The 20163-nt window shown below is 41.7% G+C and overlaps 1 protein-coding gene across 5 annotated transcripts in view; it reads right to left on the bottom strand.

The window, feature by feature from the left end:
- PHF14 (PHD finger protein 14) overlaps positions 1-9870 on the bottom strand; it is a 302948-nt gene extending 293078 nt beyond the window's left edge. For all 5 annotated transcript variants that reach the window (XM_075062378.1, XM_075062380.1, XM_075062379.1 and 2 more), the window contains exons 1-2: positions 9692-9870; positions 9075-9185 (exon numbers count right to left, since the gene is read on the bottom strand). In XM_075062378.1, the coding sequence (XP_074918479.1) occupies positions 9075-9185; position 9692 (112 nt within the window). In that variant the 5' untranslated portion in view covers positions 9693-9870. The remainder of the gene's footprint in view (positions 1-9074; positions 9186-9691) is intronic.
- Between the last annotated feature and the right edge of the window lie 10293 nt (positions 9871-20163).

The raw sequence follows: 20163 nt of genomic DNA, 5'->3' as shown, positions 1-20163 counted from the left end.
TTAGCTACAAAACCCGTCATTTTGGTGGTTTCATACAGGATAAGAATTCTTCTCCAGTTTCAATGTATGAAAAAGAAGGAACTTTAAAATCATTGTAACTTAAGTTCTATTAGCAGATTCCTGTTTATTTTCTGGCTATCAAATAAAGCTACATACCATAATTGTGCATATTGGACAGAATAGCGGCTAAATCAATCTTAAATACCAAAAAAGAATAGAACAGAATTGATATTATGTAACGTTCCAAACATTTGATTTTAGACTGAACCTAATGTCAATTTAACTTGCAGTCACAATTTTATGCACTTATTTGCATTGTATGAAGGTTTGACTAAGCATTTTAAAATATTACAGATCTGAGCCACACACTTCAATTAAAACATTCTTGCTACCAGAAGAGACAGAGTAATGTATATAAAGACAAAGATCACCAGACAAATGAGTTTAAGATATGATTATACTGATCAGAGGCAGTACTTTGTCTTCCAATGCCTGTGAGTGAAGCATTTAAGCAACTTTATCATATGCAAGTGTGGATCTGAGAAGACTACCAAAAAAGGAGATGTGAATGACTGGCTTGCAGACACACAACTGGAGTTTGTAAGTTTGTCAGTTTGTCAGATGCTATAAACTGAAGTGTGTTATGGCTAGTCAGCACAAGGATGAAAAGAGTCCAAGGACAACCTAGTTACTAATGATGTAGTAAGTGGGCATGCTTACCTCTGAGCCAGTACTCAATAAGTGACCCAGAATCCAGCACAGTGGCCTTCTCTTTATTCATGCCTGTTCAGAGCCCAACAGAATAAGGTACCAATTTTGGTTGGGGTCTTTGGGTGATATCATAATGTCAAGTATCAGAGGGGTAGCTGTGTTAGTCTGGATCTGTAAAAGCAGCAAAAAGTCCATCCGATGAAGTGGGTATTCACCCACGAAAGCTCATGCTCCAATACGTCTGTTAGTCTATAAGTTGCCACAGGAATCTTTGCTGCTTCTATAATGTCAAGTGCTTATTAATAAATAATAATGGCAAGAAAACATCATTCAGCTTGTGGCATAACAGGAAATTTAAAAAAAAACTTAAGAGTAAAAAGGTCTGAGTACTTTAACCCTACTGTCATATATTTCAAAATCCATCTTGCCTACTTAAGAATTGTCTTTAATGTTTTCCATTGAAACTACAATGTTCTTCACCCCACTTATTATGCAGCAATGTGGATGCAAATGGATGCAGAGTTCATCCCTCAAAAGTGAATACATATCCATATGGGCTATAAAGTGCTTTGAGAGCTTAGGCTAAAAAGATGCTACATACACAAGTTATACAGGGAACAAATACTCTAGTCCAGGCATCAAGAATCCTTAGGATGCATCTATTTAATGCTAAAGAGAAGAGTACACTATAGCTGCTTTTCAAAGCAAACTTTCAAAGCGCTGATCTTTATTGTGCACTGCTGGATTGCAAAACTTCACGCAAGGGGGTACACGCAAGGTACAAACTTGAATGTTCTGATATCACAGACTTGAATGTTTGTCTCTTGTAACTTAAAAAAAAAAAAAAAAAAGAGCCAAACCAATTTTTTTTTAATTATTCTAAAAACAGACCATGTAATGCCAATCTTCAGCCAAGAATAAGTTTTTAAATTATTTGTAATAAATGAGTAATAAATACAACTTTAACTATAATGATACTAAGGAGCACTACTTAGAAATAATATGTGAGAAGGTGTAAGGAAGTTACTTTTTTCATTGAAAATAACCATGCAAATGCAACACTAAGGTTGAGAACTGGTGTCATGTCTAGACTGGGGAAGTTTCTGAATTGCAAAACCAGTCCAGCTGAATGGATGTTAAAACCAGTGTGATCCTTAAAGCAGATAAGTCATCAATTGCTTCCATCACTTTACCATTGTGTTGGTTACACTTTATGAAAAGCCTAAAAACAGGATTAACTGACACTGTTATAAAAATGGGTCTACCCATGGAAACCTTGTCCACACTAGGGTTACCACTGGAACCGGTAAGTAATTTGTTCTTTTATTTTGGAAGTTCCCTTATCACATACAAGACACCAGAGGAACAGAATCCGGAAGATTTGGGAGTTAAAATATCTATTTAAACAGTTGAGTCCATTCTTGCAAACCCTTGCTATAGCACATACTTCCATTGATTTCAGTGTGACAACAAGCACGATTAAAGGTTTGCAGTATCTTAGCATCTCATACTACTACACAGACTGTTAAGATCTATAACTTCACATTCATAGATGCAACATGGCTGACTGAGGGGAACCCAACTTTTGAATTTCTTGACTTCAATGCATTTAAATCCTCATATTTGATGTTTAGTTAACTTTTTTCCTCTGGAACTTCTTAGGTTTTTACCAAAAAATTTAGTAATTTCAAATAGCTGTTTCTGTGTGTATCTGAACAGTGACATATCCAAATACATGCATTACTGCCTATTTGTTGAGTAAGCCACATGTACTGGCATTTATTTGAAAATGTAATCATATTGCACAATATAGTAAGGTTATTTTCCACTTACAAATGTAGATAACCAAATGACTAAAAGTAAGGAACCCATTCAAACAAAAAGTTCAGCCACAGAATTCTAAATCCAAAGAGTACTTAGACTTAAAGAGATATAGGCCATGATCCTGCAACATACTGTACATCAGGGATCGGCAACCTTTGGCACACGGCCCGCCAGGGTAAGCACCCTGGCGGGCAGGGCCGGTTTGTTTACCTGACGCATCCGCAGGTTCAGCCGATCGCGGCTCCCTCTGGCTGCGGTTCACCGCTCCAGGCCAATGAGGGCTGTAGGAAGTGGCGCAGGCCGAGCGGTGTGCTGGCCGCCACCTTCCACATCCCCCATTGGCTTGGAGCGGCGAACCGCAGCCAGAGGGAGCCGTGATCGGCCAAACCTGCAGATGCAGCAGGTAAATAAACCGACCCGGCACACTAGGGTGCTTACCTGGCAAGCCGTATGCCAAAGGTTGCCAATCCCTGCTGTACATAGACAGACCTCTGGATCCACATGGAGCAGCACGGAATTCAATAGGGTTCCACATGAACACAAGGATCTGCCCACTATGAATTGCAGATTCAACAATGTTGTAAACTAAAGGAAAAATCTTCTCTTCAATGAATAATAGGGTATTATTTGTGAGACAAACTCTGGACATGTTGCAGAGTCCTTTTACCTTTGTAGTTCAGTTCTTCCATCAAAAATATTAACCCAGCCAAGCATAGCTTTAATTTAAAATCATACCTCAACTACATTCAACACAGCACAGATCTGCTCTTTCAACCATACAATTATTGTCAAATTAGTATGAAACACAGGAAGCAATCTAAACATTTATATTCTCAGAAATGCTCCCAGTTCCACATGCAGGGCCAGGTAGGCAGGCAGAGCTTCAGAGTCTCAATGGGCGGATGAGATGATGGTGCAGAGGAGGAGGTTTAGATTCATTAGGAACTGGGGAAACTTTTGGGATGGGGGAAGTCTGTACAGGAGAGATGGGCTCCACCTAAACCAAAGTGGAACCAGACTGCTGGCACTTAACATTAAAAAGGTTCCAGAGCAGTTTTTAATCTAGGAGATGGAGGAAAGCCGACTGCTGCAGAAGAGCATGTGGATCGGACAGAGACTTCTCTTGGAGAAGAGTCTATTGACAGAGATTCTCTAGGTTATAGTCAGGAGCAGAGGATGGAAGAGGATAATGTAAGGGCCAGATCAGATGAGAAACATTCACATAAAGAATCAGACACATCAGAAAAGAGCAGACAAACAAACAATGACAAGTATTTAGAGTGCTTGTACACAAATGCTAGAAGTCTAAATAATAAAATGGGTGAACTAGAGTGCCTCGTGATAAAGGAGGATATTGATATGGTAGGCATCACAGAAACCTGGTGGACTGAGGACAATGGGACACAATCATTCCGGTGTACAAAATATATCAGAAGGACCTAGCAAGTCATGTGGGGAGGAATGGCACTATATGTGAAAGAAAATGTAGAATCAAATGAAGTAAAAATCTTAAGTGAATCCATATGTTCCATAGAATCTCTATGGATAGTAATGTCATGCTCTAATAAGAATATAACATTAGGGATCTATTATCGACCACCTGACCAGGATAGCAATGATGAAATGCTAAGGGAAATTAGAGAGGCTATCAAAATTAAGAACTCAATAATAGTGGGGGATTTCAATTATCCCCATATTGAAACATGTGAACATGTCACCTCAGGACAAAATGCAGAGACAAAATTTGTTGATACTTTAAATGACTGCTTCTTGGAGCTGGTGATAGGGGAACCCACAAGGGAAGAGGCAACTCTCAATTTAGTCCTCAGTGGAGCACAGGAGCTGGTCCAAGAGGTAACTATCACAGGACCACTTGGAAATAGTGACCATAGTATAACAACATTTAATATCCCTGTGGTGGGAAGAATATCTCAACAGCCCGACACTGTGACATTTATTTTCAAAAAGGGAACTATGCAAAAATGAGGGGGTTAAACAAACAGACATTAAAAAGTACAGTGACTAAAGTGAAATCCCTGCAAGCTGCATGGACACTTTTTAAAGACACAATAATAGAGGCCCAACTTAAATGTATACCCCAAATTAAGAAACATGGTAAAAGAATTTAAAAAAAGCCACCGTGGCTTACCCATGTAAAAGAAGCAGTGAGAGATAAAAAGTCATCTTTTAAAAAGTGGAAGTCAAACCCTAGTGAGGTAGCTAAAAAGAAGCATAAACACTGCCAAATTAAGTGTAAAAACGTAATAAGAAAAGCCGTAGAGGAGTCTGAAGAACAGCTAGCAAAAAACTCAAAAGGTAATAACAAAATGTTTTTTATGTACATCAGAAGCAGGAAGCCTGCTAAATAACCAGTGGGGCCCCTGGATGATCGAGATAAAAAAGGAGCGCTTAAAGACAATAAAGTCATTGTTGAGAAACTAAATGGAATCTTTGGTTCAGTCTTCATGGCTGAGGATGTTAGGGAGATTCCAAACCTGAGCAGGCTTTTGTAGGTGACAAATCTGAGGAACTGTCACAGACTGAAGTGTCACTAGAGGAGATTTTGGAATTGATAAACTTAACATTAACAAGTCACCGGGACAAGATGGCATTCACCCAAGAGTTCTGAAAGAACTCAAATGTGAAGTTGCGGAACCTGTCCTTAAAATTGGCTTTTGTACCCAATGACTGGAAGACAGCTAACGTAACGCCAATATTTAAAAAAGGGCAATTACAGACCGATAAGTCTAACATCAGTACTGGGCAAATTACTTGAAACATTAGTAAAGAATAAAATTATCAGACACGCAGAAGAACATAAATTGTTGGGCAAAAGTCAACATGGTTTCTGTAAAGGGAAATCGTGTCTTACGAATCTATTAGAGTTCTTTGAAAGGGTTAACAAACATGTGGACAAGGGGGATCCAGTGGACATAGTGTACTTAGATTTCCAGAAAGCCTTTGACAAGGTCCCTCACCAAAGGCTCTTACGTAAATTAAGCTGTCATGGGATAAAAGGGAAGGTCCTTTCATAGACTGAAGAAGTAAAAGACAGGGAACATAAAGGGTAGGATATACTGGTAATTCTGAGACTGAGTAGGGGTAACAGTTGTGTTCCACAAAGGTCAGTCCTGAGGACACATCCTACTGCAACTTACTCTATAATATCTGTAGAAAGGGATAAAAACGTGAAGTGCCAAGCTTGCAGTGACTAAACCACCCAAGATGTAAGACCACAGCGACTGTTGAGAATTCAAAAAGATTCCTCACACAAACTTAATGATTGGGGCAACGAAAATGGCCGAAATGAAATTTAATGTGGATAAATGTAAAGTAATGCACATTGGAAAAAATAACCCCACTATACATACGACAAGTGCTAATTTAGCTACAATGAATTGGGAAAAGATCTTGGAGTCATCATGGATAGTTCTCTGAAAAGTCCATACAGTGTGCAGGCACGTCAAAAAAGCAAACAAGATGTTAGGAATCATTAAAAAGGGGATAGAAAATAGACTGAAATATATTATTGCCCTTATATAAATCAATGATACACCCATATTGTCGAATATGTGAACAGATGTGGTCTCTCGCTCAAAAACAGATATACTGGCACTAGAAAAGGTTCAGAGAAGAACAACTAAAGTTATTAGGGGATTGGAACTGGTCCATATGAGGAGAGATTAAAGAGCCAGGATTTCAGCTTTTGGAAAAGAGGAGACTAAGGAGCGATGTGATAGAGGTAATAAAATCATGAGTGATGTGGAGAAAGTAGCTAAGGAAAAGTTATTTACTTCCCATAATACAAGAATTAGGGGCCACCAAAGAAATTAATGGGCAGCAGGTTTAAAACAAATAAAGCAAGGTGTCTTCACACAGCGCACACTCAACTTGTGGAACTCCTTGCCTGAGGAGGTTGTGAAGGCTAGGACTATAAACAGTATAAAGAATGGATAAATTCATGGAGGTAGTCCATTAATGGCTATTAGCAGGATGGGTAAGGAATGGTGTCCCTAGCCTCTGTTTGTCAGAGGTGGAGAAGGATGGAAGGAGACAGATCACTTGATCATTACCTGTTAGGTTCATTCCCTCTGGGGTACCTGGTATTGGCCACTGTCGGTAGACAGGATACTGGGCTAGATGGACCTTTGGTCTGACCCAGTATGGCCGTTCTTATTGTACTAAAAATCAACACAAAAGGGATAGAAGCGATTGAGGAACTGACAAGCTTTTCCTCTCAAAACATTCAGAACTGTATTTCAAATACTTCTTTTCTTTTCAAAATTTCAAAGAGTAAGCACTCCCAATTGAAGTTATATATACACCAATTCTGAAATTTTAAAGCAAGGCTATTTGAATGATCTGAACACAAAAAAAGTCCAAGTATTTTAAGAGTAGAACAAGCAAGTTTCTTTTATTGGCAGAGATCACAAACAGTCTTGGCTTCTATGTTGCATCTTGAGGGTATTCCCACTCGTACTCCTTAGACTGGAGTAGAGATTTAAACATTTGTAACTATTCAGGGCCCAGACTGAGTCTCTATAACTGCACAACATCCATAGTTCAATGGACCTTTAATACAAGTGGAGTCTTTAGGTTCCAATACAAAATAAAAATTTAAGTATGAATTTTTACTTCTGAATTTATTTTTTCACTGAATCTGAGAAAGTTATACAATATATGCCTATTTTTTATTATTTTCTCTCTACACCTCTTTCCCAGTCACCTCTTAGAACATTTTGATCCTCACACTACCCTTGTGGGTCCCATACTCCCTTTCCCAAGTACCCAGCTTTTGCTACTGCACCAGTATAAATGCCACCTATGCTATTGCACTAGAGTAAAAGTGACTAGCCTGCCACTGACAACATAATTAGTTTCACTCAACTCCTTCTAGAATAGTTCTATCCGCAAGATGAAAAGCCCTTAATTCCAAAGAAGCATAAAGTGAAAATTAACAAGATGTAGATCAGTTTCATTCTGGTACTACTGCAATTCTCTCCTACAAGAAGACAATCCCCAGGGGAATCTTCAAAATTGGGACTAAAGTTGAGGAAGGGAGGCCGGGGGAAAATAGAGCATACCTGCAATCCTGTATCAGTTTAAACAGCTATGCTGGACAAGGACCCATTAGGAATTACTAAGTTTATTAATACGGGACAGCTTACCAAGAGATGTGGTAGAAATTACAAGTCACTAGGCCTAATGCAAGAATTACTAGGTGAAGTTCTTTGGCCTGTGTTACGCAAGAAGTCGGACAAACTAAGTGGTCATAGGGCTCCCTTTAGGCCTTAAACCTCATTTTATTTCTATATATGATTCTATGACTTGCATGTAGCTAGTCTATTTATCTACATGGTCCTGCAACTTTTACCCTCTTCATCCCACCTCCAGCCTCCATTTATTTATTACATCAGTTATTGTGTTGAGGCTTCTTTTAGGCTTGAAGAGAGATTCCATGCAGATACAAGGGTCTTCGTATATTTATTAGACTACAGAAACAGGGCTTTAGACTGTAAAACTTTTAAGGCAGGGACTATCTTGTGAGTTCATACAGCTCCCAACACTGATTTGATTGAGTTCTCTGGTGCTACTGTAATATAAACAAATAAATCTAAATTGATTTTTTTTTCCTCCCAAGTTTTCTACTTTTTGGCAGGGACCAGGCTTGAAAAAAAGCTATCCAGAAAAAATAAGCTCTTGCTTTTGAGAGCAAAGAGGTGCTGTGAAGGAAATGACTGTCTAACAGTAATATGTTAGTCCAACATTATAAATAATAGGTATTTCCATAACTTTTTTTGTTAGACAAAAGCCAGAACTACACATACAGTGCTGCAGTGGTGCAGCTGTACTGATGCAGCTGCGCTGCTACAGTGCCTCTGGTGAAGACACTATGCCAACAGGAGACAGCTCTCCGGTTGGTATTAAAAAAAAAACAAAAAAAACCCACCTCTACAAATAGCAGAAACTATGTTGCCAGGAGAAGCAGAAGCTCTTCGGCCAACATAGCACTGTGCACATGAACTTGTTAGTGTAACTCATGTCGACCAGCAGGGAGGTTTGTTCATACCTCTGAGCAATATAAGTTATTCTGACATAGACTGTAGTGTAGACATGCTCCTAGTTTTTATTTAGGCTAAGAACTAAAACACTTGTGCACAGAAAAGGCTTATTGTTCCTGCTGGTTCTTGTTTGATCTTCAAGGGAAATGTTTTGAAAGCAACTAATGCTTAATTATCAGTTTGAAATCTATTTTTATTTTAAAAAAAATACTTTTTAAAGTTGTACTTGGCATTAGGTATTTCAGAGATAAGGATTACAAGTTAGCCAGATTGCTGGGCTTCAGGTGCCAACATTCCAACAGGTTTATATCCTATACAGAAACACAATGTACAATTTCAATGTGTAGCCTGCTGATTTATCAATACCACTCCTTCTCCCATTCCAGATATGAGCTGAGAAACCAAAAGCCATAATTTCTCATAAAAATAATGGAAACAAAATCATTTTGAATTATGGAGATGAAGGCAAATGTTTACCTGAGGCATCTCCAACCTTAAAATCACTGTCATCTGAGCTATCATAATCTAAAGCTTCCAGCAGTGAAGCTGCCAAAGGCTTCACTTGTCTCCTCTTCGAACTGCGATCCACTGCAGAAAGGAAAGAATTTCATTATTATATGATAATAATGAAAATCAACATTATATTAAACATAAGCCATTTAGATTATACAGATACTGGTGGCAGGAACTGCCTATGTTGTACGGTTTAAAGCTCAGTCAGCACACAAACATCATATGGCATGAAATACAACAGCACCCGCCTACAGCCAGGGATCTGAAATACTCGAGGGAGGGAGGGAAGGAAGGGAAACATGAGACATAAAGGTTTGGGGTAATACATCTTTTGTTGGGGCATCCCCGGCCCCTCGGAAATGATAGCTCGTTGGTACTGATACGCATTGGATAAGGACAGCCCGGGGGCGGGGGCAGGGAGAGGCTAAGGGGGATCGCTAATGCCTCCCACCGGGAGGTGCGGGGGGCAGGAAAGGTCTCGCACTGTGGGGAGGGAGGGTGCGAGAGGCAGACACTTATTCGCGCGGGGGATGCCCGGGCAGGCGGGGGCGCCCGGGGAGGCGGCGGGGACAGTCACTTACTAAAGCCGGCGGCGGGACAAGGAAGCGAAGGGCAGGATCGGGCGGCGGCAGAGGCGCCGGTCCCCTTCCCACCCCTCAGGCTCTTCAGCGCAGGGCCCCCGCGCTGGCGAGTCCGGGCCGGCAACCCAGACAATGGGCACAGCCGCAAGCCGCGACCCGGATGCAGATCCCGGCCACACAGTAGGAGCAGGCTTTGCTCCTCCGACTCGCCCCCACTGAGCATGCGCAGAACGTCCGCACAGGCGCATTAGGGGACAATGAAGCCGTTCAAGCTTCCATGATGCCCCTACCCTTCCGCAGTCCGGTATCTCAGCTGGGAGCTGCTGTGCCTGCCGCTAACCTCGCAAGGGAGCAGGAGCGGGATGAGGAGTGAGGGACTGGGTGCGTGTGCAGGGTTTGAGGGGGGATTGGGACTAACTATACCCGGGCTTTCATCCTGGTTTGGGTTTTCAGTGCAGGGACAAGAGGGGCTGCAGAAGGACTAAGGTGCAGTCCGTTCATTCATTCACTCAATAATACTGGCAACGCCACGTGTTCAGAAATCACCAATTGCCCTTCCCCCCACCACCCCCCCGTGAGACTGGATTATAATTAGTGAAGTTTTAATTATGCATTTTGGGTTCTTTCTTTTGTTTTCCTTTTGCCTGCTGAGCCCTGAAGGCGCACACAGGTCACGTTTTCAGGCTTATGTGAGCAACCATGAAGGCTAGAAACTTACTGTTTAAAAGTAAGTGATTGTCGCCACAGCCTCCCAAGGGAAGACCCTTGCCCCCCGCGCTGCTTTGTTGTAAGCTTACGTGTTTCAAAGGGAAGAAGCTGAGAGTCTCACCTAATCACAAGAAACCAGGAACTGGGGATTTAAAGAAAACAAATATTGTGAGATTCATGGTGAAATCCCAGGGGCTGGTAATTCTGCTCACGCCTGATCCTGGGTTGGGGAAAGGGGTGCCTCTTCTGTTGAAATAAGTTCCTGTCTGCATCCTGTAGTACTTGCCCAGACCGGTATTGCCCTGGCCTCTTCTTTTGTCATTCAGTGTTGGACCCATTCTACAACAATATGCATTACCTCACCTTTTGGGGGCAAAGCCAGACTTTTTGGCACCTGCTCCCCTATTTGGTGTAAACATTGCTTGTGCCAATCAGAGGCGAACACACACAGGTTTTGGGGTCTGTCCACTATGACACTTCTGTGATGTCATAGTGGGTATTTTAGGGGTTGCCCTGCCATGTGCAGGCAGAGAGAGGAGAAAACGTGTCCCGTGTATCCCGTGTATGCCGTGTATGCCGTAACCGAGCCTGATCACCTCGAAGCCTCTCTCTCAGCTCACGTGTTTCAAATAGAGCTTCTACGTTTGCCGGTCGTGATGTGTTGGTTTGTATTTGTAAGTATCAGTTATTACTAAATGCTGCATTTTGTTTGTAAATATTGTTAGTAGATATTTTAGGCATTGTGTGTTTTAGGTTTTGTTAACTCTATTAGCTAATCATAAGCTGCTCTCTTACCCCTTGTAACTATCCCCAATAAAATTTTAAATTGATTGATTTTAGTTGTGTGTGTGTGTGTGTCTGCAGTCTGCCTCGTGACCCATACTCTCCTTGCATCTCTTACCTATATAGTCTGTTGCCACGTGCAGCCTGGTAAATAACAGGCCTGCATTTTTTTTTGCCCCTGCAAATACATGGCAATCTACATCTTCATGAGCTGGTCACCCATCCACATCCTTGCTTAATGCAGTGTTGCCAACCCCATCTTTCACACATCATATATCTGACCTCCAAAACCATGAGATTTTTTAAAAATACATTTGGGGATTATTTTTTTTTCCTTAAGGATTTTCAAGTCTTATTTAAGTATCATGTCTTCACGTGTTTCTTCACAACTATCAGGACTAGAAAGCTTGGGGGTGGGTGGTGGTTGTTTTTCAATAAAATCTGAGAATCTCATGTAATCACATGACTCCAGGATCTGGGACTTTAGGAAAAACCACCAGATATTGTGAGAGGTGTAATAAAAATAGCAAAGTTGACAACACTACTAACAGAAACTGTGAATGTTCTCAATTTTGAGTTCAGTTTTGAATCCTACTAAGCTTTTAACCTCAATGCCATATTTCAATGAGTTCCACTAACTAGTTGTGCTTTGTGTAAATCAGGGGTTCCCAAACTTAGTTTGTGGCTTGTTCTCAGTAAGTCCCTGGCGGGCCATGAGATGCTTTGTTTACCTGAGCGTCTGCAGGTAATGGCTGCTCGCAGCTCCCAGTGGCCGCAGTTCACCCTTCTCAGCCAGTGGGAGCTGCGGAAAGCATCTCAAAGCGTCTTATGCCAGCTAGGGGCTTACCCTGAACATGCCACAAATCAGGTTTGGGAACGCCTGGTGTAAATATATCTATATTCTAAATTTTTCCCCTTATGCTTGTCTTACAAGCGTGATTGGATAGAAATGCCCAATTTAACTTCTCTACCATTGATTATTTTGTATCTCTTTATCATATTTCTTCTTACTACGTATTTAATAAATACATAAAGACCATTTTCTACTCTTACTCCTTCTGTAAGCCTCACACTGATAACATTAGTGGGAGTTCACTCTCAACTGAAGCAGTATATAGCCTTAAGTTTACATCTCAGCCCACTAACCATAACGAAAATTTTAATTTGGTCCCCCATCAACTGAGTTTGACGCTGCAACATTAAAAGATCTTTGTTCAGTGACATATGTAAATTTTGGCAGTTTCACTGTAGTACTCAGTGAATCAGTTTTGAATCGCAAAAGTCACTAATTGATATATTTATTTTATTTCTTTAGAGACTTATAAGAACCAGAAAGAGCACCTATAATCTCATACTCTAGAAACCACCAACACTACTAAAAATATAAAGATAGTGTGACAGATTTATGTTACCAATCTTCCTGGGATGTCAGGTGATCAGGCTGAGGCCACAAGATCTTTAGGGGAGGAGATGGAGGAGCACACCAACTGACTACATTTTAAAGTGTTATTAATAAAATAATAAAATAACAGCGGCGAGCGCTGGGAATGCTCCCAAGCCACTCAGAGGAAGAAAGAAAGTGTTAGTGCCCCAACCCTAACTCACTTTCATACTCACACATACATGATATGAGGCTGGCCAACCCTGGGTGTAACATAAGAAAAAGAGAGGGACTGGTGGATGGGAGTTCTTGTCCCATGAATGGGTCATCCAGGGTCCGCTGTGATCTCTGACTTGCTTTGGCTCTTGGGAGGGTTTTTAAGTCCTGGGTTCTTTTCGGGGTGTTTTCGTTCAGGGCCCTCTGTTTCTGGTACTCTTTGTACCAGTCGAAACCAGCTCGCTGTGGCCTTCTTGGCTTTCTCAAAACATATTGGCTTCAGAGACTTTGTTTTCCCCCACATTGATCTTTGCCATCTCATTCACTGTCACTGTTCGCACTGCAATCTCTGCAGCCCTGCTCAACTTAGTTCTCCACTTCTCATGACTGGGCAGCTGCATATTTCTCACCAAGCCCATGACCTTGGACCAGGGCCAGCCTCTTATCTTCAGATGGAGCTAGCTGAAGTGTCGAGTTAGCCTGTTCTCTGCTTTCTTCCTCCCTCCCCCTTTTGGCCTCTCGCAACTGCAAAGGAATCTTTCACTCCACACTCACACCCTTGACCCTTCCTAAAATGCCTTGTGATAGTTGCAGCAGCGTTAGCAACATACAATGCTGATCTGCTTCCACAGGAGACCCCATGAGGGAGGGGGCCATTCGGCTGTGACATTCCCCCCCTTGACCTGGAATCAACATTTTGTTGTGAGGGGTCACCATTTAGGTTCCCATCCTCCCTCTGACATGGTGGCTAGGGTGACTGTTGGACTCCTGCATAAACAGCAATATAGCCCAAACAAAATTATTATGGCAGTATCAATTACATACACTAGCCAGAAGTGGCTCCTGGCTTTATTAGTAACATAGCATAACACATCCCCCTGTTGGCATAGATGCCCCATCTAGATGGCTGTGGCAAAGGCAGCTTTCTTCAGATTAAACGTGTGCTATAACACTGTAAAGGAGGAGGCATCTGTATTGTTTCACCCTGACGAATTTTGCAGGCTTGAAGCAGCAAGAGCAGTCCCATCACTCCTGTGTCCCTGGGCTCTCGCTATTACTGCCTATCCTTTTAACAAAGCAAAAGGGAAAGAAAGAGAATAACATGAATGCACCTATTGAGGAAATTGAGGCACAGACCAAAAACTCCCTACATTATTTGTTGTCCCGTTACAGCCCTTCCTGGTTTCCATCATGGATGTCATTTGCCTGGTGTAGGAGGTCACAACAATGATATTGCATCCAGGGATCAATAATTGCCATTGCCTGCCAAAGGGCCTTCCATTCTGCTCCAGGCCATCACATGAGGAACAGGGTCTTCCCCTCGAGGGTCCATGGGAAGTCCGGGGCCACCCGCCAGGTATTTTGCTGTGGCCCTACTGTGTCTTTCCGAACTATGCATTGCATCCACGGCTCCTCCCCTCCAGCCTTATGTCACACTGTGGCTTGGCCCCCTTCCGCAGTTCGAACCAGGGAAAGCCTTTGGAGGTATTTTCCCTTCTCATAATTATAATTATCCAATTCATCCCACATACAGGATCCTAGTAAAACATTTTTACTACAAGGCTTTGGAGCAACAGGCAAGGACAAGCACAAGCACACCCACTTTTCAGGAGTCCACTCGGCATAACCTCTGGTGTCCAATAGCACCCCTACCTCCCCAGCCCACTGGCTTGAGGTCTGGTTTAGCTAGAAGGATTCCATGTGCCATATGAGAAGTGGGCTAACTTTTCATATCTTTGCTTCAAAACCAGTTCCTCCTAATATGGTGTCTACTACTTGAGGATGTTTCCCTGCAGTATTTTATTTTAATTCACAACAGTGCTAGCAACAAGACAAACAACACAAGACAAAATATAGAACACAAAACACAATTTCTATTGTGACAGTAGATTCATGGTATTTTGTCTGGGTTGCTCTTCAGCTGGTATCAGCTTTTCCTGATTTTCTGAGAGACAAAAATAATATGTTTCTACCCCTTTGGGGGTGGCAGATTATTGCTTAAAATATTCCTTTCTTTTACAAATACCCTTGCTGATTGCAGGCAAAACAGAGGAATTACACCCATATTTTCCTTTGTTTGTTCTATAGGCAGGTCAGGTTTCAGTGGCTTCTACCTTTATCAATTAGGTAATTTGCATTAACACAGACGTTTTCTGGCTTGCTTTTGGATCCAAAGCTATCAGCAACTCAGAAACTCTGTCTTAGAAGGGACACAATCAGCTTTCACCAGAGTTCTCATTATTTTTAATTTTTAACTCCTGCTTCCAAAACACACAGTGATTTGAAAAGGAAAACACAACCTATTGTGGCTCCCTTTGGAGTCCTCAGAGGATTTTAATTAAGAAGCATGGTAGGTTTGAATTTCTTTTACCCCTTCTACAATATACACTGCACATGTCCTGGGGAAAATGCACATTCCTTCTACGCTGCTCTGTTTTTACATAGCTATATATGGATTACATTCCTTTTATACATTTGGGGCAATTAAGTTCCAATAGAACCCCCTTATGTTCTTTTAGCAAATTTGTCTACTAAATTGTTCCTAATCAAGTTATTTCAATTAGATAGTCTCCTTGCCTAGATTATTTTAGAAATTCCTTTGAAAAGGGCCCATTTTTCCTTCAGAATGGGTCAAAGAAACCAATAATTCTTTTCTCTGTAACATTTTCACACCCTTCAACTGCTCAGTTTCCTCCAGCATCTACAGAGTTAACTTCTCACTCTTTCCTTAAAAAGAACTGAAGTACTTGTGGCACCTTAGAGACTAACAAATTTATTTGAGCATAAGCTTTCGTGGGCTACAGCCCACTTCGTCGGATGCATAGAATGGAACATATAGTGAGGAGATACATATACATACAGAGAACATGAAAAGGTGGGAGTTGCCCAACCAACTCTAAGAGGCTCCTTCTTTAAATCACTTGCGTATCTCCCAGAATGACACCTTCATCAACTCAGATTTCACCATTTCAAGTATAGTTCTAGGAATCTAAAATCTCCATATCTGTACTTACTGCTTCCTTTACTCCTGCCACTATGCCCTCAGGGCTTCCAACCTGTTTTCCAATTTCTTTATCTGTTGCCTACCTGCTTGTCAGGGTCCAATCCTGTTTTTCTTGTTGAACTTCCATTTCCATGGGCACAAGCTTTGTTTCACTACCAATTTAGCAAGTATGGTGGGCTCCTCAACTAGCCCCCATCCCTCCTGGACCCTTTCCTCTTTCTTATCGCCCCACGGGGTGCTCTTCTTCGTGGCTGGGGGTGCCATACATACGACCTTCTCCCCCTTCACTCACCATAATGGCTGCCACCTGGACAGAATGCACAGCCAGCTGGTGTTTCAACTGTTCAATTTCCTTTTTGTAGTGAGCACACTGCCGCTGCAGCATATGCTGGGCACAAATGGTCAAATCTTTGACAAGTCCCTGAAGGACCAGTACTTGCTTAGCCAGTGCTTCCAGGTGGATGCATTCCGCCTTTTCTGCCTGGAAGTCCTGTCTCAGGGCTTGCAACTTGTCATGGGCATAGGCTTGGGTTTCTGCCTGGTTAGTGAAATGCCCTTTCAGTTGCTCAGTTTCCTAAAGCTGTCAGGTACACACCTCTTCCCTTCTCCCCAACTCCTCTTTCTGTCCCGACAACATTTGATACCACATGGCTGCCGTAGTCCAAATCCATCCCATAGCTGCCCCTAGGTTTTTACTCTTCAGCTTTTCATACTCAACATACAGGTCTAACAAATCCTGCCAAATCTGCACTCTTTTCTGAAGCTCCTTTACAGAACCCCAGGGATTGTATCCCACTTTTGTGAGAGCCCTCTCCAACCAGGAGAGGTCTTCACCTCCCATTTGAAAGAGGCAACAGGATTCTCTCCCTCTCTGTCACCCCTTCTGTGGCTTGGGCATCAGGTCCACCTGCCTCCCATGATGCCAGCTGACCGAGCAGCTGGACTGCCGTGTCTGCGCTCCCTAATGCCCATACATCTGGCCTTGACCCATCGTTGATGCCATCGCCCATGACTGAGGAACTCCCAAGTCCGCAGCTGTACCTTTTATTTCCTGAACATGTTGTTACAATTTGTTAGTACATCTCTTAAGGTCTTTACTCACTTGAGATTTCACGTTTCCCACACCAACACTGGGGCTTACAATGTCCCCCAGGCCAAAGGGAGGGATTCTAAGACTCCCTCCATGTTACTTGGTCTAATACCACCGAGGGTCCGGACACCAAAACCCTTCCCAGGCAGAGCGAGACATCCTAAGTTCGCCTCTTCAACTCAGGCCTGGTATGACTGAGAGTGTATGCACTGAGGATTGTGTGCTTGGAGCAAAAATCTCTAAGTCCTCCTCCTATTACCCTGGACTTCTACAACCAGGAGTGTACCCACCTGCACCCTTGCCCTGCCCACCGGGATGGAGAGAGGAATGCTAAACCTCTCTCCGGTTCTCAGGCATACTACAGCTAAGGGTGGGCACCACCTTTATCATAAAATCCTCAACAAGAAATATCAACAGTGCCAGACAGAGCAAACATGAAATACCAAGGGCAGAACAGTTGGTGCACTCTGCAGGGCTCCCCCCCTCCGCAATTCTCCACCAAAACTGTGACGGATTTATATTACCCATCTGCCCAGGGCATCAAGTGATCAGAGGAAGAAGGAAAGTGTTAGTGCCCCAACCCTAACCCACTTTCATACTCTCACACACCAGGGATCAAGCCAGATGGCCAGAACATGCAGAGCCTCCATCCCTGCTGGGCTGGGCACTCTGCTTACTGAGCTGGGCTCTGCAAAGTCCAATGGCCCCCAGTGGCAACCAGCAGTTCTGCAGCCCCAATTCTGTGGGGGAAACATGGAATTCTGCACAAATTCTGCATTGTGCAGTGGTGCAGAATTCCCCTAGGAGTAAAAGTTATAAACAGCTAAAAATAATAGTTTAGAATAAAAATGTTATTGTAGCCACCACTACCACAACTACATAAAAATACCTAGGGTTATTCAGCATATCAGGTCATTCAATTACCTGAGCATTCCAATTACTCTTTTTAAGTCTGTACTTTAAGTGCACAATCTGTTGAAAGAGCAAGTAGTCTGATCTTCATCTAACTAGTGTTTTTCTACAGCTAAACAAAGAGGGAAATAATGTTTCTGTGAGTGCACTGTTTCTCTAAGAAACATTGGTATCTTTGTTGTGATTCAGTAAAGCCCATTAGTAAAGGGAGTTACACAACAGCAATTCAGCAGAGCATACAGTGATACTTATATAAGTTATCATCAAACAAAATATTTTTAGTTTAATGAGAGCATTAAATGTGGTTTCAGTTTAGAAAGGTCAAAACAAAGAAAAACACTAAAATTATATTTCCATTCATCTAATAAAAAGAATAGAAAATAAACAGGTTTTAACCTTCTACCATTTCTGAATAGAAAAATAATACAATAATATGAAATTCTAGATGTAAAGGATTTTTTTCCTGTCAGTGAGCAGACAGTTGAAGTCACAACCTTTCTGTCTGAATCCAAACACCAGACTCTTTTATTACCCATCAAAACTCTACCATCTGCAACAGGGACGCTGACCTCTTTCAAACATCTTCCCCCAGAGGGAACTGTTCCATCTTCCACTCTCTTAACTGTACCATTACAACAAGCACCTTTCTGAGTGATCTCTACTCTTTTTCCTAGTATCTTTACTTGGTAAGATACAGAGAGATAAAGATTAAATCAGATGTCTTTGCTGTTTTAAATTACAAAGAGCTGGGCATCTAGTACCAATGGTCACTAACAATAGTAATCTGAAATCAAGTGAAGACTGCTACAAAGTCTAGTGCAGTACAGTGTTGATGTGGATGTTCCCATCATAAATTCAGACAATTCCTGTTCTCACTGGTAACATGTGACCTGTTCTAAATGACAGATTATTAACCTTTGCTTGATTATGTGGCAAATATACTTTAAAAGAGTCCTGAAATAATTTTAAAAAACCTAACTAAATATGTAACTTTTAGAAAAGCTACATTAACATAATGTTATTAAGGTTGCAAAGTCAAGCATTCGACAGTTAAGAAAAGCCAGAATAAAGGTTGACAATGCAAACTTAACTTAACTTTAATGTACTTGCCTGAAAATACATGAGTAGTCCCATTGCCTTAAGTAAAGTACACGTGTTTTCAGGATCAAGACTTAATTCCATCTCATGTTCAGATTCATTATAATACAAGCTCCTTAAAGATGCAGAAAAATGTCGAAGGTTGCCGTAACAATCAAACACACCAAGGTCAAAGTTAGGTACAATCCTTCCTCTCACTCCCTGATGTGGGCAGCAGGTCTCATGACAAGGGGCATGACAATCTGCCTCTTGCCATTTCAGGCAGCAAGCTGCAACTATTCATTCTTTCACTCCCTAATGAAACAGGGAAGGGTCTCCCAGTCCATGACAATCTTCCCTTCTCTAACAAAATAGCTGGGGATAGTAGCCAAGTCATATACAAAATGACACCATAAAACTGCCTCAACTATTCCTTTCACTTACAATACTTTAAGATGAGACTTCACAGGTTGAGGAGCCACTGACTCAGGATCATAGTCTCCTCTCTGGGTCCTGTCCCAACAGCAGGTGTCTACCTGGTAGCAATTAGCTGTATGCTGTATCACTTGCTGGCCCTTTAGTCACTGCATCAGGGCCTCCTCTCATTGTAAAACCACATCCCAGGGATCCTACTTTAATCCTCCCCTGAGAACAGCTGGGGGAAAGAAATGAAGCTAGTTAATCATGAGGTCTGAAGTCTCTAGCTTCCCTTTGTAATAATTATATCTCTAAAAAAATTGTAAACCGTCAAAGCAAATGTGTTACCTTCCCTTACCTGCAAAGGTTCAAGATTCTTTGTTTCCCATGGTAGTTAATGACATCACACAATTCTGTAAGTGAATAGGATACATGCTGAGTTTGTCTTCCAGTCAGGTCCTACTTCAGGCATAGGATGCAATCATACCCAGTGGCTTCCCCAGGAATTGAAATTAGGGGGAGTGTTCGAATTTACAGGGAGGGTGTCAGGTCCAATGAGATATATAAAAGAGATATGAATAAAGTAAATGTTTTGTTAGGATTATGCAAATTTAACGTAAGAAAAATGCAAGTTACATCAAAACACATAACAGATCTAGATTTCTAAAAAAGAAAAAAAATTAAAAAAATGTATTTAATTTAAATTGACTTTGGAAAAGTAAGCCATCATGGAATAAGAGGGCAGTCCTCTCATGGATCAGTAACTGGTTAAAAGATGGGAAACAAAGGGTAGGAATAAAATATCAGTTTTCAGAATGAAGAGAGATAAATAGTGGTATCCTTGAGGGGTCAGTACTAGGACCAGTACTGTTCAACATATTCAT

The sequence above is a fragment of the Chelonoidis abingdonii genome, chromosome 2 (genome assembly GCF_003597395.2).
Source record: "Chelonoidis abingdonii isolate Lonesome George chromosome 2, CheloAbing_2.0, whole genome shotgun sequence".
Classification (NCBI taxonomy): Eukaryota; Metazoa; Chordata; order Testudines; family Testudinidae; genus Chelonoidis; species Chelonoidis abingdonii.
The sequence above is the reverse complement of the archived record's forward strand: the minus strand, read 5'-3'. Positions and strand labels throughout refer to the sequence as shown.